We start from the raw sequence: 19,087 nt of genomic DNA on the forward strand, positions 1-19,087 counted from the left end.
AAGCTAAAGATGAAAGAAAGCCAAAAAAACACATTACACTGCAAAAATCCTCTTAGTGAAATGTGCATCATGTCACTTTGGTTCATCATTTGACAGTGCTTCACAATGTGGTTTATAAGGAGCAAAATACTGTAAAACAGAGGAATCCCTAGAACCTACATGGAGTAAGTGTCATATTGGCAGAGCTTTTAAAAAATAATTATCCTTAAAAGTTATTGCACTCAAAACAAATCGAGTCCTTTTTAAACTTTAGTTTTTAAAATTAAATTCAACAACTTGGGACTTAAAAAGAGAAGATGATTTAGGGATGATTAATAGAGCTTTTTCATTAATTTAGCTGAATCATAAGTACAAATGTACAGTTGTGCTTATATTTATAGATACAACTAGCAGAATAATAAGTAGTTACACAGAATAAATCAAAATGTACCAGAATTGATCCCCTTTGGTTACATCACTATGAGTGATAAAACATCCTGAGTGGCAAAAAGCTTTGCTGTTCAGAGTGGTGTATAATACATACAAACAACCTGGCACCATTTAGGTCTTTGTCAGGACTAAATACAAATAAATAGTACAGGAAACTTTCATTCTCTTAGTACCCTTGAGATAATTAACACAGCTATAGCTGCCTTGCTGCACCTCTCAGGGAAACCTTTCAGTTCAGTTACTGTACACTTGCACTGGGTTAACAACCAAGGTTCATTTAAAAGCCCTGTAAGTTTTATGAACACCTGACAAATCATCCACTGCTTAAGATCAGGAAGCAAAGTTTAATCTGCGTAGCTAAGTAAACTGAAACTCTGATGAAGTGACTTAAACATGAAGATACAGTAAATGCAAAATCATAAAATTCACATTGCTTACTTTTTTAAACACATAGTGTCGTTGATTATTTTTATTATTTATTGGACATTTAAATCCCTAGGCGTTTCTTAAATATACTATGTTTAACAAGAATATTTGTAATTATCAGTTGTCAATTACTCAAACAAACCACTGAAGCGCTACAAAATGAACAATTCTTTCTTTTATCTTGAAAACACAATAATTTCTAGACTAGCAATACAGTGCATATCTGGAGTCCAAAAATACCACAGCAAAGGAGATGAGCTAAAATTTTAAAATGATACTTCTGCAGGTGCTGCCTAAGCATAGGATGAGGAGTAAAGGAAACAAGGCTTGAACAGCAGCCGACAAAGCAAAGAAGGAGTTAATTGGTCTTCAAGAGAAAGAAATGGATGGTTAGAGAGGTGCAGCAGAATGGATAGGCCTCCCTAATGAGTCACAAGTACTCTACAGTGGTTTCAAAAAAATCTGACAGCTTCAAATGATGCCACCACATGACAGAATGTGGCCAGCTATAGGAGGAAGGTGATTAGAATAAATGACTGAAGTAATTAACTCCGATTCTAAACCACTTAACTGGATAGAGAGGCCGTGGGTTGTTCAGCTGATGGTCTGCCACGAGCAATCAGTGCCAAGAACCCAGGCCTGTGCTTGTGTTTGTATGTTAAAGGTTCTCTCTCCCCCTCTCTCTTCACAGGTATTCAGTGGCACTAATGAAAAGCAGCCTCACTGTAAGTGAGGACCTCCTCTTTGATTGCCTGGAATGGAATAAAAGGAAAGCTATGGAGCTAAACTGCTTCCATGCCTTTTTTGTTGGTGTCTCACACACAGTCAGCTTGCAGAGCTGCAGGTACAGCCACTGCTAAACACAAACCACCTGTCTTCCAGAAGCTCGGCAGTAACCTCCGGCAGGACCAGGGACTAGATGGGAAGATTGTCTTGTGCTTTCCCTGCCGAACCTACCCTATGTTGTTGTCCAGTCTAAATTGGTATCCGCAGACTAGAAATTGTGAAATTATGTTTCTTTGTTGTGTTTTTCAAACTCTGCTCCATCTAAGTTTTAAAAAAAACAACAAATTGTAAATACAGTCCTCTCAGTTTTTTTCCTGTTGTTACACTGTTACAGATACAAGTGTTAAACTGAGCACTAGGAAGGAAGGGGTTAGAGTAGCAGCTAGCATTGTAGTTTGAGGAAAGTTGACAAATGCCTTCACTAAAAATATTTTAAAAGCCAGTGGTGAGAGAGCAATGAAGAATCAAACATTCTTAAATGAAAGATAAGGAAAAAAGGAACACACTTTTAACCTAAAACAAAATTACATAAAATATAAAATGTGTCACCAAACTTGAATTATTTTTTAAATTTCTATAGCAGTTAATTATTTAAAATGTATTTATTTCACTAAAAAGTAAAGTGTGATACCATCTGAGAAATAATAAAACAATTTTAGATATAGTGATGATGCAGCAAGATTCCCCACATGAAGATTAAAGATGACAACTTTGGTAATACTGAAGCACACCCAGCCACAGACTGAATCATTAGCAAATCTTTTTTATATCAAGTGTCAAAACATGGCAGCAAGGGAAAGTTTAACACGCTGGAATACTTTCTCCTAAAAGTAAACAATGCAAGGACTGCACAAGCTATAAAAACTATCCCTGTTTCATATTTCAGATTTGCTTCCAGAGCACCAATGTTTCAGTTTTAATCTTATGTACTGTAGATGAAAGCAGAAACCTCCAGCTTGTCTGTTAAATGCAGTGTGTTTTAATGGCACAGGGATTTTAAAACACTGAAGGTTTGGTTTCAGTGAGAAAAAAAAGAGGTCTGTTGATAGGGATTTCTTTTAGGTTAAAAATTCCTTAGCACGGTAAACAGATGTAATGCCAATTATTCTTATAGATGTCTAGAATGACCCATGGCTGTGGGAAAGTCCTGCTTTGACTACCTTACAGAAACTTTCAGAAAAAGTGGATTAAGAACACAGTTGTCAACTAAGCATGTTTGCAGACGTTACACTAAATATTTATGAGAAAGTGTGACTTATTTGACAGCTTTACACTCCAGCCAATAGTTATAATGAACTGTTTTGACATCTGAACAAAAACTGTTTAAATCTTTAGGCTGCTAAAGGCTATAACCATTTGTGCACAGAGAAAACTACTTCTTTATGTTATGAGAAATCAATGAAGTCAAATGTATGGTGGTCAGTAACAATGCTGAAAGACCATTCAGTCTTGGAAATCTGCAAGAAAAATGGAGCTTTCTCCGTACATGGCTGAAGGATTTATGTACCCTAAAATCTGAAAATTACTTCCTCAAAAAAACTGAATTGCCCTTCCTTGATAGTGTTGAAAACTACACTAGTCACAGTAGCCTTCTCAGAAAAATAAAACCGAATATGCAGTCAAAATCTAAGATTTGTGTTTGCTTTTTCATAGAAGAACATCTTCTGAAACTGGACTGTACATTTCTGTTTGGAGTTATACCCTTTGAAGCAGTATATATGACATATTTTAAATTCTTATTTTTCATGTGAAACAATGATATATTCTTATAGATCCTTATAATACTTAGCAATGAAGAGAGGACAAATGTGCAACAATATCCAGAGTAAAATGATTGTTTTTCATTATATGCAAAAAATCCATCCCCCTTATCTGCTGCACATGCCAGTGAAAATGACATTTCAAGAAGGAAATGATAAGGACAATACTATCCTACACATTCACTAGCGATGAAAGGTTTTTCAAATTTACATCACTAATATTATCACCATGGTTGTCTATGTGTAGTACTGTAGGTCCAGAATTGGGAAACTGATAATTTGATAAGAATGGAGACGATGAGTGCCAGCTGCGCAATCTCATGCAGTTTCTCAAGAATGTAGGATTACATCACTGAGAAGGGAAGAACTCATAAAATACAGCATATACAGTAAACATGTCCACCCCTCACAAGAAAATATCCTTTCAGCAAGGAACAGCTGATATTAACCAGAAACCACTCAAAATCCTCCAAATATTGGCTCACAGGGCTGGATTAAATAGAGTTGAGTTCTTTAAAAGAAAATAAAGCTACATCTAAAATATGAGGTGTAGCACTTTTGCTCAAAAGCTAAAATAATAAAAGTAATCGGTTCAGGGTTTTGAGCTCAGTTTTCCAGATGTAACAAGCATTTGCACACCTCTGCATCTGGACTCTGCCAAAAGGCTAAAGATGAGAAATGTAAACAGAATCGCCCTTTGACCTTTAAAGTAAATGGTCTTTCCCGGGAGCCATACTGGCAGGGCATTGGTAAGCCTCTGGACACACAGAGGACATTCATCTCTATAGCTGTCTGGTTCTACCTTTAACAAGCACAAAAAAGCAAGTTGAGCAACCTGGAGGAGACTCTGGGTCTTACCCCAGAACAGAAATATACCATGGTACCTTACAGAAGTATTGATTGGATGTGTTCCAAAATGATTCATACACATTTTGTAAATTAATTTTATTAAAAACCTGAATGTTCAAACTAAAAAATAGGGTAAGTTAAAGCAAATGCCAACTTTGGCAGCAAGTCTTTTTTAGTATCTGCCAACTCTTCCCCTAGAATTTGCCTGTACTTTGCAACATCCATTTTTCCTTCAGTCCTAACAAAATTTCCAGCACCTGCTGAGGTAAACAATCCCCACAGCATCATCTTGCCACAAGCATGCTTGACTGTAGGGACAGTGCTGATGGGAAGAGGTGCTGTTTTTTCAGGATCACTCAGGTGCTATTTTGCAAACTCCAAGTGGGATAGATAGATTTTCCAAGTGGGATAGATAGATGGTGTGACTAGGGTGTTGCTGAGTGATGCACAATTTCTCCCATCTCAGCTTTCAAACTCCGTAGCTCTTTCAAAGTTGGCCTCACAGTGATATCCCTAAAGGTCTCTCCTGTTTGCTCCTTGCCCAGCTGTTCAGTTTTGAGGGATGACCCCAGCTAAGTAGTGTCTGGGTGGTACAATGCACCTTACACTTCCTTATGACTGAGTACAGTGTAGTCACAGTGATATGCAGAAACTCCAATTTTTATTATACCCTTCTGCTGATCTGTGCTTTTCGGTGACTTTATCCCTGTCCTGCCTTGAAAGCTTTTAGTTTTCATGATTGAGTTATTTGAAATATACTACTTGACCAAGGAACCTCACAGAGACTGGTGTTTTTATTCTGAAATGATGGGAACTACTATTATTGCAAAATAAAAAGAGGATTTTGTGTTTTTTAAGGGAGTCTGTGCACTTAAATTTAGCATTGCTACAGCAAAGGGTTTGAAGAGCTATGCAATCATGAATTTAATTTTTCTTTCATATTATATATTTACTTACTTCTTTTCTTTTTGCTTTACATTGTCTGGAGTAGGTTGCGTATGTAAATATTAAATGCTTCTTCAAAGTGTTATCACTGAAAGCAAGTCTGAATGTTTGCTATACACTGTAACTGCAGAAGTATTTTTAGCACCGCCCTAAAATTATGTCATCATAAAGTAACTCTAGTTATTTTGTAGACTATGGAATTATCCAATCAAAACAACTTAAAGTTAAAACCATTCTAAAAAATGCAACTAAATCTGTTCAAACGTTTTGAAACTTGGAGCTTTTTTACTTGCATAATGCCACTGTAAAATTATAAACACATTTCTATTGAAAAAGTGACCTTTTTTTGTTTCATGTGAATGTACTGAAAGTTATATACTATTACGCTGTAAAAATTCATTTATTGTGATGAAAGCTCTTAAAGCTTAGAACAAAAAATATAACATAAAATATAGATTTTTCACAGAATTTAGCTTCTTGACTTTATCAGTGAACAGAAGCCTCATTTTTTGTCATAAGTCAGGTAACAGTAATACCTCATGCTAAAACAGCACTCCTCTTTCAACAGATCTTGTCTGTGTTTATGATTATGTCCTAAAATGTCTAACCATTTATCCCTGCTACTGTAAACACTGCAAAACAGCTGCAACATATAGCTAATGTCTTTGGGCTGAAAGTTCTTGCACTATGTGCAGCACAGTATTTTAACGTGAGCTACTTGAGGAGTATAAACATCTCATGAAAAAACACATTGCAGTTTACAGGAGAGACCTATTTGAAGAGATCTTAAATGGCCAATAAATCTGTCACAATGCACATCTGACACTTTAGATTCTGCTCCAAAATATATTAAGGTGCTCCAATGACCACTGCTTTTTAAAGTTGTTTTTTTTAATCTCTTTTAGACCACTGCTTATTTAAAAGACTCAGTAGGTTATGAAATTGTCTTTTTCCTCAATCATGTTTAGTGGATATTATGCTTCTGTGGAGGATGAGTTCACTTTATGCGAGTTTCAAGATTTTTTTCCTTCATGGATACCAAGTTGTTTAGGATACCAAGCTGTCTGCAAAAATGTCCACATGGGAGAAACATATACTGTACCCTTTCGACAGAGCAACTATGGAAGAAACAAAAACACGCATCAAGTTGTATTGCACTTAGATGGTGGTCTTTTCATTTACTCAAAAATTAGTAAGAGAAAATGAGAAAAAAAGCTTTCTCTGGCATGTAAAACAGCTTTTGTAAGCAGAATTCAATGAAGACACCCTGGCTTTGTAACCAAATGAGCAACAAGTTGACTGCCCACACAAAAGATTCATTGTCATGACTATTTCAAAACCCAGACACACAACATTTTGAAAAAAAACTTCTACTTCTAGATTTTAAAATTTAATCTAAGTTATAGTACAAAGGCTTCTCATTCTCACACAGTTAAACTAATTTTAATTAACTGAAACTTTCAAATATGCAAGGATAAAGAAATAAATCACAGAATTTATTGGAAATAAATGTATTTGTACTCATATGTCAGAAAACGTAAACTATCAATACATTTCACTTACTGTGTTACAAAGCATTCTTTGTTTAAATAATAATATATAGTATTGGGTCATTGTAATATTTCCTATATAATATAATAATTGTAAAATGGAATGGTTTAGAGGACGGCAGTGTGCAAATTCTACTTATTTATTTGAGGGGATAAAGATCTTAGCTCCACAACTCCTCAAAAGTAAAAATCATTTCTGTGTCACACAGCATTAAGAATAAATTACTCAGAATAAAAGATTTAAAGGGAACAATAAATTCTATACTGGCAGTGAACAGAATGAATCGTCAATTTTAAGTCAAGATAATACTGTGCCTGCAAATGGTTTCACATTTTTTGTTTATTTCAATCAATAGTAATAACAGAATAAACAGTAAGCTTTACATTAAAGGGTAGGGAAGCACAGTTAGTCATTGTGCAAACAGCACTCCAGCAACTTTTGCAGATTTTTGGTCCACTGCCATGCAGTGATACCTGAGGGCTTGACTTGAGCTCTCATGATTTCTGCAAGAGAACACAGCGCTGGCTGAGTGGGAGGACAGATACAGATACTAGCACAGGCTCTCCTGTTTCCCCTGTGGGGGGTTCTCTTGCTTCAACTTTGGAAAATCTTACAGGCTTTTTTGGAGATGCAACAGAAACAGGCCAGCCAGCCATCTCTTTATATGGTGGATTGGAAAAAAAATCGCTGCAACCAGAAATTCATGGAAGTTTATTATTCTGTTTTATTTAATCCAACTTATTTACCGTGCTACAATAATTCACTGTTTTTGAGAAACATTGACTTTTCTTGGCAAATATCTCAGCTGTTCTTTAGAAACCATAACAGGTGACTCACAAGAACCAGGAAGCATTCTAACATTTGGACCCGCATCCACATACAACATGTTGTATGACTCAGCTTATAGCAGTTTTTAAAATAGTATGCCAAATGTAAAATATTCTAATATATATTAAAAGAATTAAAATCTTGGAAGGTGAAGCTCTTCCTAATGTTATTCTAAAGTTATAGATTCCTTTTTAATTAACTGTTAATCATTTAAAGGAAATAAAAATGTATCAGATTCAGCCTTATTTGCGCTGCATCTATACCAGCTGCATTACTTGCACACCATTAGTGGCAGATGTGATAAAGCATGAAACACCCCATTAACTCTTCGCGTATATCTCTGCAATTTGGAGGCCAGTGTCTCATTCCAAATTTCTCATTCTGCTTCAGGAGCCAGATGACACCCGATAATGCCAGTTATCAGTCATTAGGAGGCCCTAACACCTCAAGGACCTTTTTAATTATCACTCCTTTCTCCTGCCTGGCACTACGACCACAACTGTGTTCTGTATTTCAAACTGCTCAGCTGTTTGTGGAGGAATGTGGTCAAAATGAATGGTTTATTTGAACTGAATAACAAGTGTGTTTTCCTTATATCTGCAGCATGTATTTTGTTGGAGGTTGGAACTTTATTAAAAAATTAATTTTCTCTTTGTGGCAGAAGGGTTAAACCTCATCAAAGCTCTATATTTTGTTACTATTGTTTCTAACAAATGCTGCAGTTGCTGCCAGATTTTTATAATTTCTTTAAAAGTCATGGTGTCTACAAGCAAGAGCTTTTTCAGGAGAATAATTAAAATACCACGGAACATTACCATGTACAGAGAAAGAGACATAATAGTGTTATTGTTCCTGTTGTTTAAAATGCAGGAAAACAGCATTCACCATCAGGTTTTATGTTGCAGATATACTGTAATAAGAACTACAGTCTTTAACAGTTCAGTATTTTTACAGTCTACAGATGACACATGACAATTGATATATCTTCTCTCTTGTACCTTTTCCCCATTCTGTATTAATGAAGAGATATGTGAGCTAGCCGACCACAGGGATGCCTATCTGCAAGTTGGATGCTTCTACAGTACATACAGGCCTCTGAGGTAAAGAAAATCATTACATTGGAAAGACAAAATACTCTTTAATGTCTCTTTCTTTTATAAATTCTGCATTTCCGAACGCTTGAAAGGTGTTGAAGAACATGTACTGTACGGCACATAACCAAATATATTTGGTTCCTGAACAGCACAGGTCATTAATATCACCTGTATCAGCCAACGGAGACATCACAAGGAGACAGTTATGCACACTGTCATATTTAGATATTTTAAGATCTAAATAGGTGAGTACTAGGATCAACACAGTGTAAAAGTAAAAACAAACAGGATTTGAAAAATGTGTTATGTACTGTAAGTGATGCTGCTTTCATTTCTTGTCCTGCATAGAAACGTTGTAATAACAATAAGAGCATTTAAATGCTACACCATACACTGAAAGTGCTGACAAACTCAACATTCTCCATTGTTTACCAGTGCAATATCAGATTTTAGTTTTGGATAAAAATGACAAAGAAGCACAAGCGAGCAATGGAAATAGTATTGACTTCCAATGGTAATTTGAAGAAATAAAAGCTGACAAATCACATTCAGTCTTTGGGTAACATCTTTTGGCTGCTGCACTCATTTTCTGCAGCTCAGTTCACCTGCTTTCTTTCCACTGTTCTGTGCAGATCAATATTCTGTTTTTTGCACACTGCAGAAAGTGTACTAAAAGGCGAGAGCATTGATTTTTGCAGTAAGTTGAGTGTGCAGACTGTTTTGATTGGAAGTAATTGCTGGCACATGGTGGGATGTATTGTAATCTGGGAATTAATGGAGAAAACATTAAGCACTGCAGAGAAAGAAACAAAATATTGCAAAGTCCATCCAAATAACTGACTTTAAACTTAAATTAAATTAGCATCTACTATTAATGTACAAATCAAAAATCAGGTTTTTGTGATGCATGGAATTATAGACATGTAACCGATACAGAGACATGCACCTTAGAGTATAGCATAGAACTGCAAAGAGAAATGCAAAGTGTTAGTGAAATACAACATTGCCAGCTAATTAATGCTTGGCTTCACTGCTCTGACCTACTACTGTACCATCTGTAATTATAGCCTGTCCTATATATCATCTGTTCATAGCACAGAGCTGGTACTGAAAGACAGACAGCTGCAATACTATATCCCTGTTCAACCTAAGGGCCATCTGACTTTAATTGTAGCACACAGCTTGATGCAGCACTGGTCATTTGAAGCCAAAGTATCGTAACACAAGCAAGTTACTAGGCAGGGGGAGGCTGCCAACTTGAGGCTGCAAAGAGGGGCTTGAACGTCTGGCGTTGCGACATTCTGCAGGAAATATGATTAATGAGCGAGGTGCAATAATATCGGGATCCTGATTAGCACCACAAAAAAGGTCACAGATCAAAGCAGTATGCATTTCATGAGCTGTGATTATCACATTCAATTTGCTGGAAAAAGCTACACAAAAATAAATAAGAAAATGAAGCAGGAACCCGAGAAAAAGGACTAAAGAGAATATAAATGAATGCCTTCTTTTAGTGTTTGTGTTTAATATGTGTGAGAAAGAAAAAATATATCTCTTTATTTTTGTAACTAAGCCCTTACAGCCATTTTTATAAACACTTTGACCCATGCTGCAGCAACTCATGGGGTTTGCACGGCTGAAATTTGTGTTAATTATACATCATGAACATGAGATCAAACATAATAAGCATGTAACGACAACTAATCAGACAGCATTTGAGTGCTACTCAAAGTAATTGAAATAAATCATTTACCAACTCTTAAAAATGCTTTCATGACATACACTGTACACTACACTTGTTTTTTTTTTAAGTTGGCCTTTAGCCTTGAGAATAAAAAGGACAGACCAGAATATATTAGAATGCAAATCCTAGAGTTGAAATTGCAACTACTTTTACTTTGAACAAAAAGAAGATACTTAGCGTTACAACAAATCAAAATAATTCGCTTGCCAACTCAGCAAATGTACAGAAAAAAGATTAACTTTGATGCTTCAATACTAACTCAGATTCCTTCTCAACAATACAAAGATCCAGTAATGAAGCTTTAACCTTGAATTTGTTTTATGAAATAATAATTTCATCATCACAAACATCTGGTGTAGCTAAAGAAAATGCAAAATATTAAAAAATACACTAAGTGACTTCTATAGTGTCTCGATAGTGCTTTTTTTCCAGTAATGTGTTGTAAACTAGTAAACTCTGCCAGAGTCAAATAAAAAAAAATCAAAAGTTCACCATAAAATACAGCTGTTATTTGAAAGGATTGAGAATCAACAAACCATATGCAATATTATATCATAATGTACGCCTTGAAAATAAAATTATTAAAATGCGCTGAGAAATAGCTTTCGCAAAAGATTAATGCATAAAAGACCAAAACAGTGAATGGGTTTGGAAAGTAACTGGAATTAATTTTAATATTAAATGTATATGCATATTGGCACATGAATTAAAGCAATTCTTTTTTTTTAAAAAGGAAACATTCTATTCAAAACCACAATTAACAATGCAGCATTTGTGCATGAGCAGCAAAGAAAATGCTGGATAAAACTGAAAAATGAGAAACACACTAAGAACGCACAAGACTGTGACAAAAACAGCGAACAATGAAACATTAAAAAGGAAAAAGGAGAAGAACCGCATAACTATGCAAGAATGGTAACGGCACAAGAAAATGAACACATACATACAGAGAAAGAGGCCTTAAAAGGCAAAAAAGTGCTACTGGTTTCATATACAATATACACATCAACATATATTAAATTCTTACTTATTAAGAATTGTTGGCTGCAATCAGAAATGCTACGCATTTTAAAGACTCTGGGGGTCAGGTATCAGGAAAGTAACTTAGCTAGACAGGAAAAAAATACTGTCTTTTTAAATCAGAATTTCCTGTTAAATGGAGAGTGTTCTGACAGAGCAGCTCACTGACACAACAGATGACTTATCTTACCAGCCTATTTATGCGAACAAACTCTTCTGGGGTTTTAGCCCATGGTGGAAGTTCGACATCAGACACCACCGTCCCATCATCCATCACTCCCAGATTGTAATTATTGGAGTTGACAAACATCTCCGGAAGATAATAAAATTCAGGGATCAACTCCTGCATGCAAAGAAGAAAACAATTTTTAGCATGTTATCAACAACTGCACATTGATTTACTAAGTTCATTAGGCTCTCCTGGTAGAATACAGCACACCTAGTATGCACCAAAACACCCAAGGAGTATTTTATCAGGGATGTTGTTGTTCTAATTAATATTAAAAGTATGTCTTAAAACACAGACCAATGCAAATGCTACAATTTCTACTCATAATACCACAGTTGATTATTTTTTCTTGATTGTGCTAGCTGCTGGTTTGCAATTAATAATTAAAGACAGATCAAAATGAGTTTAGCATCTAATCATGTAAAACTAAAAAACTCTAAATAAAAAAAAACTTCACAGAAGTGAATTCGTAATTCATGTTGCTGATATTGGTAGAAGGCAGTTGCTTTAATCTTCAGTACCCTTGCCATAATTCTATATGGAAAATGCACCACCACTTGAAATGTATCATTACTCATGAAAATTACACTTCAGACTCTTCATTTGTTGTGCTATGAAATGTCACTTTGATAAAAGCAATCAAAACAAAATAGCTTTGCTTTGTTTTTTGTACATGAGGAAAGAAATTATTTATCATAAGACTATTATACATATAATCCTACCATGCATATGTTTGTGTATAAATGTATGCAAACATTTATGTACTGTACACACTCATGCAGGAAGAGAATAATACAGTTTTTTGTTGCTGTAGTACAGTGATGTGAATTACTTTTCTGCATACTGTATTTCTGATAACCAAATATGAATTTATAATGAATGGATCGGAAGATTTACTCTTAACTTAAATACTGTAGATCTTAAAGAATGTTGCTATATCCAAAACACAGGGCTCAGGTTTAAATCTTTGTAAGTGAAGATGTAATAAACCAGCTGTAATGCAAATCCTCTCAAAGTTTTTCTCTTTTCACATCAATACAGGTCCAATTAAAACAAATGAATGTAACGTACTATCTAATTCTTATATCATTTGTTTTTCTAACAGGGGCTTGGGGTACTGGATAAGTTTTTAGACTCATCTGCAGACTGGTATCCCATCCAGGGATAGGGGCTGCTCAGGGGGGGTAGTCACATGCTCTCTAATCTGCTTAACATTACAGCAATGAGGATGGCCCGATGAGTCGCCGTGACTCTGCCATCTACTTGACCTCTATCTTAACTTTTCCTTAGAAGAACTTCAGCTAAAGAAATGTTACATCTTATCAACTCAGCCTTTTTTTACCCAAATCTCCCATAACCGACGTTGATGGTATTATGGACAACTTTAATCATGAACAATTACTTTAAGAAAGAAACTTACAGAATTTAATAAGGAGAATCTTCTGTATTTAAACTTGTTTGTATGCAAAACCCATTTTGATGTTCAACTGACGTTTCAACAGCAAGTTATTTAAACAGATCTTTTTCTAGCATATTCACTTTGCATTAGTCATGCACAGTAATGATAAAAAATGAAATGAAAATTCAGTTATTAGTTTGAGGTTTTACACGAAACTGGACAGCTAGGTGGTTCATTCTGTCCCTCTTTCATGTCTCTACTTAGTTAAAACCTCCTTTTCTTCCTTCTACACCTGCCACTACAAAGCTAAAACAGGATTTCTTATATTTGCCACTTCTAAACAGACTAAATGTTCAACTAGAAAAACTTTCAATACTGTTCTGATGAACTGTATTCATTTTAGAAAATCAGATGTTTACAGGTACTTCCATCTCACTGCAGTATGCACATTCAAGCATCTTTTATAACCTGTAAAAGAAATTAACGTGTTCAGACCAAATCAACACCTTCTAACAAGATGAAGAGCTTATCAATTGTAACCATGGACAGGGTGGAATTCACAAATAATATTGCAATTGAAATCCAAAGATAAATCATCAAAATTGCATTTTGTTCTATATTAATAAAAAGTGTGCACATATTGCTCATTAACATATGTTTTTAGCAGATTTTGGGTAACGAGTACATTTTGGGCAACCAGCAGGGAAGACTTATATTTTTAAGAAAATGGCAATAACTGATCATAGTAGAGTATCATGTCAAACAAGTCGAGTTCTAGACTAAGAGCACTGTCTCAAAAGTGTCTTTATCTCGACAATGGATTGGTAAAATATGGCTCATATACTGAGAAATCGTATAGGAAATTGTTTAATAACTGTGGGAGTACATCTGTTGCAATCACAAATCAATCAGTTGACCTGCTGATCAGGTACATCACATGAGGTTGCTAACAAATTAATTATAATTGAAGGAAAATCAATTTTATCCATCTTTGAACTTTTCTTTTCCATCTTTATACAAAGCCTGAAACGGAAAAAGAGTCTCAGGCCATGGCTGATGAAAACTCAAAGGAATCAAGACTTTCACAAGGCTTTACAATATGAAAAGAGTGACAGCTTACAACCCCAAAGGACACTGGCAAGTAACTGAGACCACATTTGACTTACCACAAAATGGATGGCTGAGAGTTACAACCACCACCAGGGACAATTTCATCATAATGACACATTTTCTCAACTGTTTGTTTAAAGACTGCATTTTTGTTTTGTTTTTCATATCCTGGTTAGCATTATTCTGGAGCTTTGTGAAAAGCTTAGCAAACCACAATCATCATCTAATTAGTACCAGTACTGCACTAAGGTATCTTCACAATAGAGGAATCCATTCTTGTCATATTTCTCAATGAACAGATCTGGCTTCAGGGGGCTAACCAGCAAATTCAATGGAGTGAAACTCAGTGGGTTAATGTTTCTTTTTTTAAGATTTAAAGCCAGTATACATCTGAAAGATATAATTGATCATCAGGGTGCATGCTCTTTGACGTGAACCCCATAGCTTTGCAGGGCTTGTACTGGAGCTCATCAGAAAATGGAATGTCATTCCTAAACAGGAATTCTCCTGTGAATGAGGTTGTCTATGCAACACAGTCATTTGCTGCAAGGCGGACACACCTGTTACTGTTGACATCTTCAACCAACCACATCTAGGCAAGATATGCTGAAACATCAAGGAGGATGTCCAATATGAAAGCAAGTGCAGTGTGGCAATTACAATATTCCAGTGATTTGGATTACAATTGAGTACATGTCTTGTCTGGAGAGTATATGAAGTTCCCAAAGGAGGTTTAAATATCCATCCATTGACGATAGTATGAAATTCACTGTCTTCACAACTATATCCATTACTTAAGATAATTGCAAATTGTTACTGCACAAAGCCAGCTGATGAATGATACAGTGCAAAATAACCGGTTTTTCCCAGGTCTTCTGTGCGACAAGCAATTGTATTAGCTGACAGACTTATTTGCTCGAACAAAGCAACTTTTTCAGGACATAGTTAATCAGCAGCCTTCATAATACACGTTTTTACATACTGCCCATCAGTAAATGGATTCCCTGCCTTAGCTATTTTGAAACTCGCCCTTACAATGGATTCTGATTGTTGTGATGGCTTTGTAAATATTTCACGCTGATAAATTAAGTTTTTCTTCAGTGTTTCTACTTTATCTGAGAGCATTTTGCCAGTCAAGTCTGAGTACTTCTGTGCTTCTTATCGTAATGCCTTTGAATGTTATACTCCTTTTTGTTCATTTTGCGTCACATAAAAACAGGCTGTACGGAAGAACATAGCATGTTGGGTTCTAACTGTCAATCCAAGGTTTTCAGTTCTGTTAATGTGCTGCACGGCAACTCTGTAATGAGCAGAAAACTAAAGACAATATGACAACATGACATCTGAAGTGATTGAGAGGGAAGACAAAACACCAGTCTGAAAATGTGTCTTTCAATGTTGTTGTTAACTCTTGAATTACTATAGATGTTCACAGTTGTGCATTCAAAACACATTGTTTCTAAAATATCATGTTCAATTTATATTGATGGTATTCCTGGGCTTTTTAATTTGACCTGGTTATAAATTACAATCACACTAACACTTAAAGACATTTGAAGCATTAGAGCAAGAAAAACACTTAATCTGAAAATTGTCCCTAATTTTATAAGCAGCTTCTGCTTATAAGATTTTCTCCCATAACAAGTAAGACTCCACTAACTATTGGTTTCTGAGAGATGGCTGTTAGGGTGTCGCAATACTGTATGTGGTTTGCTCAAAAAACAGTTATTAATGCTTTCCAGAATAATGTGGCACAGATACCTAACAAAAGTTTGTTTCATGAATTTAGGTTGAGGGAGCTATGGTTTCTTCCCAACTTGAAAAGACATGCTGGGTATCTCTGAATTATCCCAGTGTGTGATCCTGGCTATGGACAAGTGCAATTTGCAGGGCGTTCTTGCGCCTTGTGCCATGTGATTCTGTGATAGGCTCCTATCACACCTCTTACTACAACTATAAAGCTTTCTGTTAATGGGTAATAGATTGCAGTAAACTCACAGAGGTTCTAGAAGTGCAATTTTTCGTGAAGAATGGCTCCACTTTAAGTTGTATGGCAGAGGACGCTGATCAAGGTCAGGAAGAGCGGAGCTTTATAAATAAGGTTTACAGACTCCCCATGAAAGTGAGTAATGTTAATTCTGGTAATTGCTTAACTATGGGATAACATAGTTAATTTCAAATTGCAGATTATTCCGAACTCCTTTTCTTCCAACAGAGATGTCTGAAATGTTGATACAAAACCAATCTGAAACAGTTCCAAAATAAGATTCTGAATTTTGCTTTTTCAGTTGACGTGAAATCCTAACCGTATGAAAAAATAACAAAAATGAGTAAAATGAATTCAGTACGTTATTACACTAATGGAATCGGCAGTGTTGGCAAAGTAATTTTGCTATTGAAGTAATTAAAAATAAATAAAATAAATTAACTAAAAACAAATGTTCCCTTTATCCTTCTCATCAGGAGTGATCAAGTACGAAAAAGGGTCAGTGTTTATGGCAGCTGGAGATGACCAGAGTTCACAAAAAGAGACCGGTGTAAAATTTGTCTGCCTCCTAACAAGCACACAACTGCACGCCACTTAACAAGCAGAAAAATACGGGACTGATTCGAAGGCTATTATGTGCAGTGGCCCTGCACTGCAATGTCAGAGGCCAGTGGCTGTGATCTGCAATCCTGTCCTGCCATGGGTCAGCGAAGCAGCAGTCTCCACCCCCCCCCAGGGCCACTTCCAGCAGCCACAGCCTTTCAGACAGCTGACGGCAATAGCAGAGGTCAGCGGCTTGTGCGCAAGGTCAGGACAGGGTAGCCAAGGCAGAGACAGACCGGATCAAGGAGGAATTAACCTATTATCACTTCTTTTGCTCGACACAAACGGACATTTTTGGTCAATTTATAAATGATTGCAATTGTGCTACTAACACTTGGGCTGTTTCTTTTTACTTTTTTCTATGTTAACACTGTATTTCAATGTGATCCTGGACAGAATTTATTGCATATAGATAGAAAACTATCTCTTTCACTGTCAAGGGTTATTTACCAAAACAAAATCTGCATTAATTGTGTTAAAAAATCAACATGTGATTAATAAAATGTAGGTTGAGTCCTCTCAGGAAAGCTGCCTGTTTCAGACTTAAAAAAAATATTTTTATACATTCCAACCCGTTATAAATAAAACATTTTAAAAAGTATTTCTGCATTTTCATACTATATAAAATGAAACATAACAGTAGCATGCAATTAATAGAAGTTCCTTTAAAGTTCATTTCTAACCATTTTTGTCTGATTTTAAATCAACAGTTTACCTTTATATGATGTGACAGGACAGACTGAGCCAAAGTTGGTATTTTGGTATGTTTTTCAATCAAGTGTTACTTGGAATGTAAACCACATGTTTTAATATTTTATGAAACCAATCAGCAATGAACCAATACATAAATAACAGCCCAAATCAAACCTGACAACAAAATGCTGCCGCATTACAATAAATATTTTAAAAGGGACTGACACTTGTTAAACTCTCCATTCGGGCTTTGAAGGGTTCAGTGGACTATAACTGTGATTTGAAACTGTTTCACTGCTGGCTCCACAGCCCTTCTGAGAATGAAAATTTCTGCAAAGGTTCAAATAAAGGTTAGACCCCAGTGCAAAAAAAAAGTCAGGATTAGTGTGATGCTTTGATCACAAACCCTGAGGCTTTCATGGTAGCATGACAAGTATTGGTTGTGACCACACATATGCTTCAACCTTTTTTTATGAAACTGCAGTATCTGGTCAACCAGTTCACATGATCTTTACCTTAGAATTATATCAACAGAAAACACTGCTAAAATTGAATGAGCTTCGTTAAGAAAAAGATATAAAGTATTTGGGTCGACACCAGAACAATCACGACCAGCAGTAGGCTGGGATCACACAGGAACAGACACAGATGCTTCACATCTACGAATGTTTTGTGAAAATTCAGCAATTCTACATGTATAAATTCAGTAATTCTACTAATGTATAAGGTTAGTCGCTTTCTTGTGTCAGGGCACTGTATCTATGGGCAAGATTTTGAGAGGCATTCATTAGTACATTAGTCGTGTTGATAGGGATTTATTTTGGTCATTCAACCAAGTATAACTTTTCTGAGGTATCTGAACAAATGCTAAATATAGAGGAATACTACATTGATTACCATATATGTCTGCAATCTTAAAATATAATTTTGGCTGTTAAGTAATTCATCTGACAAGAGTGTTTTAGACAAAATGTAACTGATAGAATACAAACCTCGTACATGAGGCTGTGTAGCTTATGACATGCAAAATATTAACTGGCTTGCAGGTCAGAAGAATCTTACTACACTTTCTTGTTCTCCCCTATGTGCAGTCACAAGATTTTTTAGTGTGAACCGCAAAGTAAAAGGCCTACATTTAACTGTTCCCAATGGGGTGGGTATAACAAAAATAAGTGTTGATCTAAAATTGTAAGCAGTTGGTATACTGTAGTTTATGTTTGAAGAAATTCAAGTAGGTAGCTGTGTCATCACATGTAGTCAGCAAGGAAAAGGTAAAGGTTTATTCCATGCTAAAAAGAAAAGAGACTGTTTCAGCTGTGGAGCCTTCTTCACACCCAAAATGTTGTGTCTCTTTTCATTTCTTTTCTGCATGGAATAAACCTTTGCCTGTTGGTTTACATTTGATTTTTGTTTTGCTCTCAAGTTCTCCTTTAACAACAACATAACCAATTCTTATGCTGTTGGCATTTACTAATGTAGGATGGAGGACTATCTCTGGTGTGCCTTTAGGTCACATTGTGTATGAGGTCCCACTGTGTGTATAAGTGATGGTACTCAAATGATTTCACAACTGGTGGCCTGAGTTCCATCCTGTTTTCATGAAGCTAAGACACGTGAGTCAATCATCCACCCTA

General features: G+C 35.7%; 1 protein-coding gene across 1 annotated transcript in view; it reads right to left on the minus strand.

Annotated features, from left to right (window-relative positions):
• lrba (LPS-responsive vesicle trafficking, beach and anchor containing) overlaps positions 1-19,087 on the minus strand; it is a 283,565-nt gene that overhangs the window by 49,103 nt on the left and 215,375 nt on the right. Inside the window, exon 46 of the mRNA XM_088633176.1 lies at positions 11,623-11,775. Within this exon, the coding sequence (XP_088489302.1) occupies positions 11,623-11,775 (153 nt within the window). The remainder of the gene's footprint in view (positions 1-11,622; positions 11,776-19,087) is intronic.

The sequence above is a fragment of the Lepisosteus platostomus genome, chromosome 1, assembly GCF_059453375.1.
Source record: "Lepisosteus platostomus isolate fLepPlt1 chromosome 1, fLepPlt1.hap1, whole genome shotgun sequence".
In the NCBI taxonomy this organism is placed as follows: domain Eukaryota; kingdom Metazoa; phylum Chordata; class Actinopteri; order Semionotiformes; family Lepisosteidae; genus Lepisosteus; species Lepisosteus platostomus.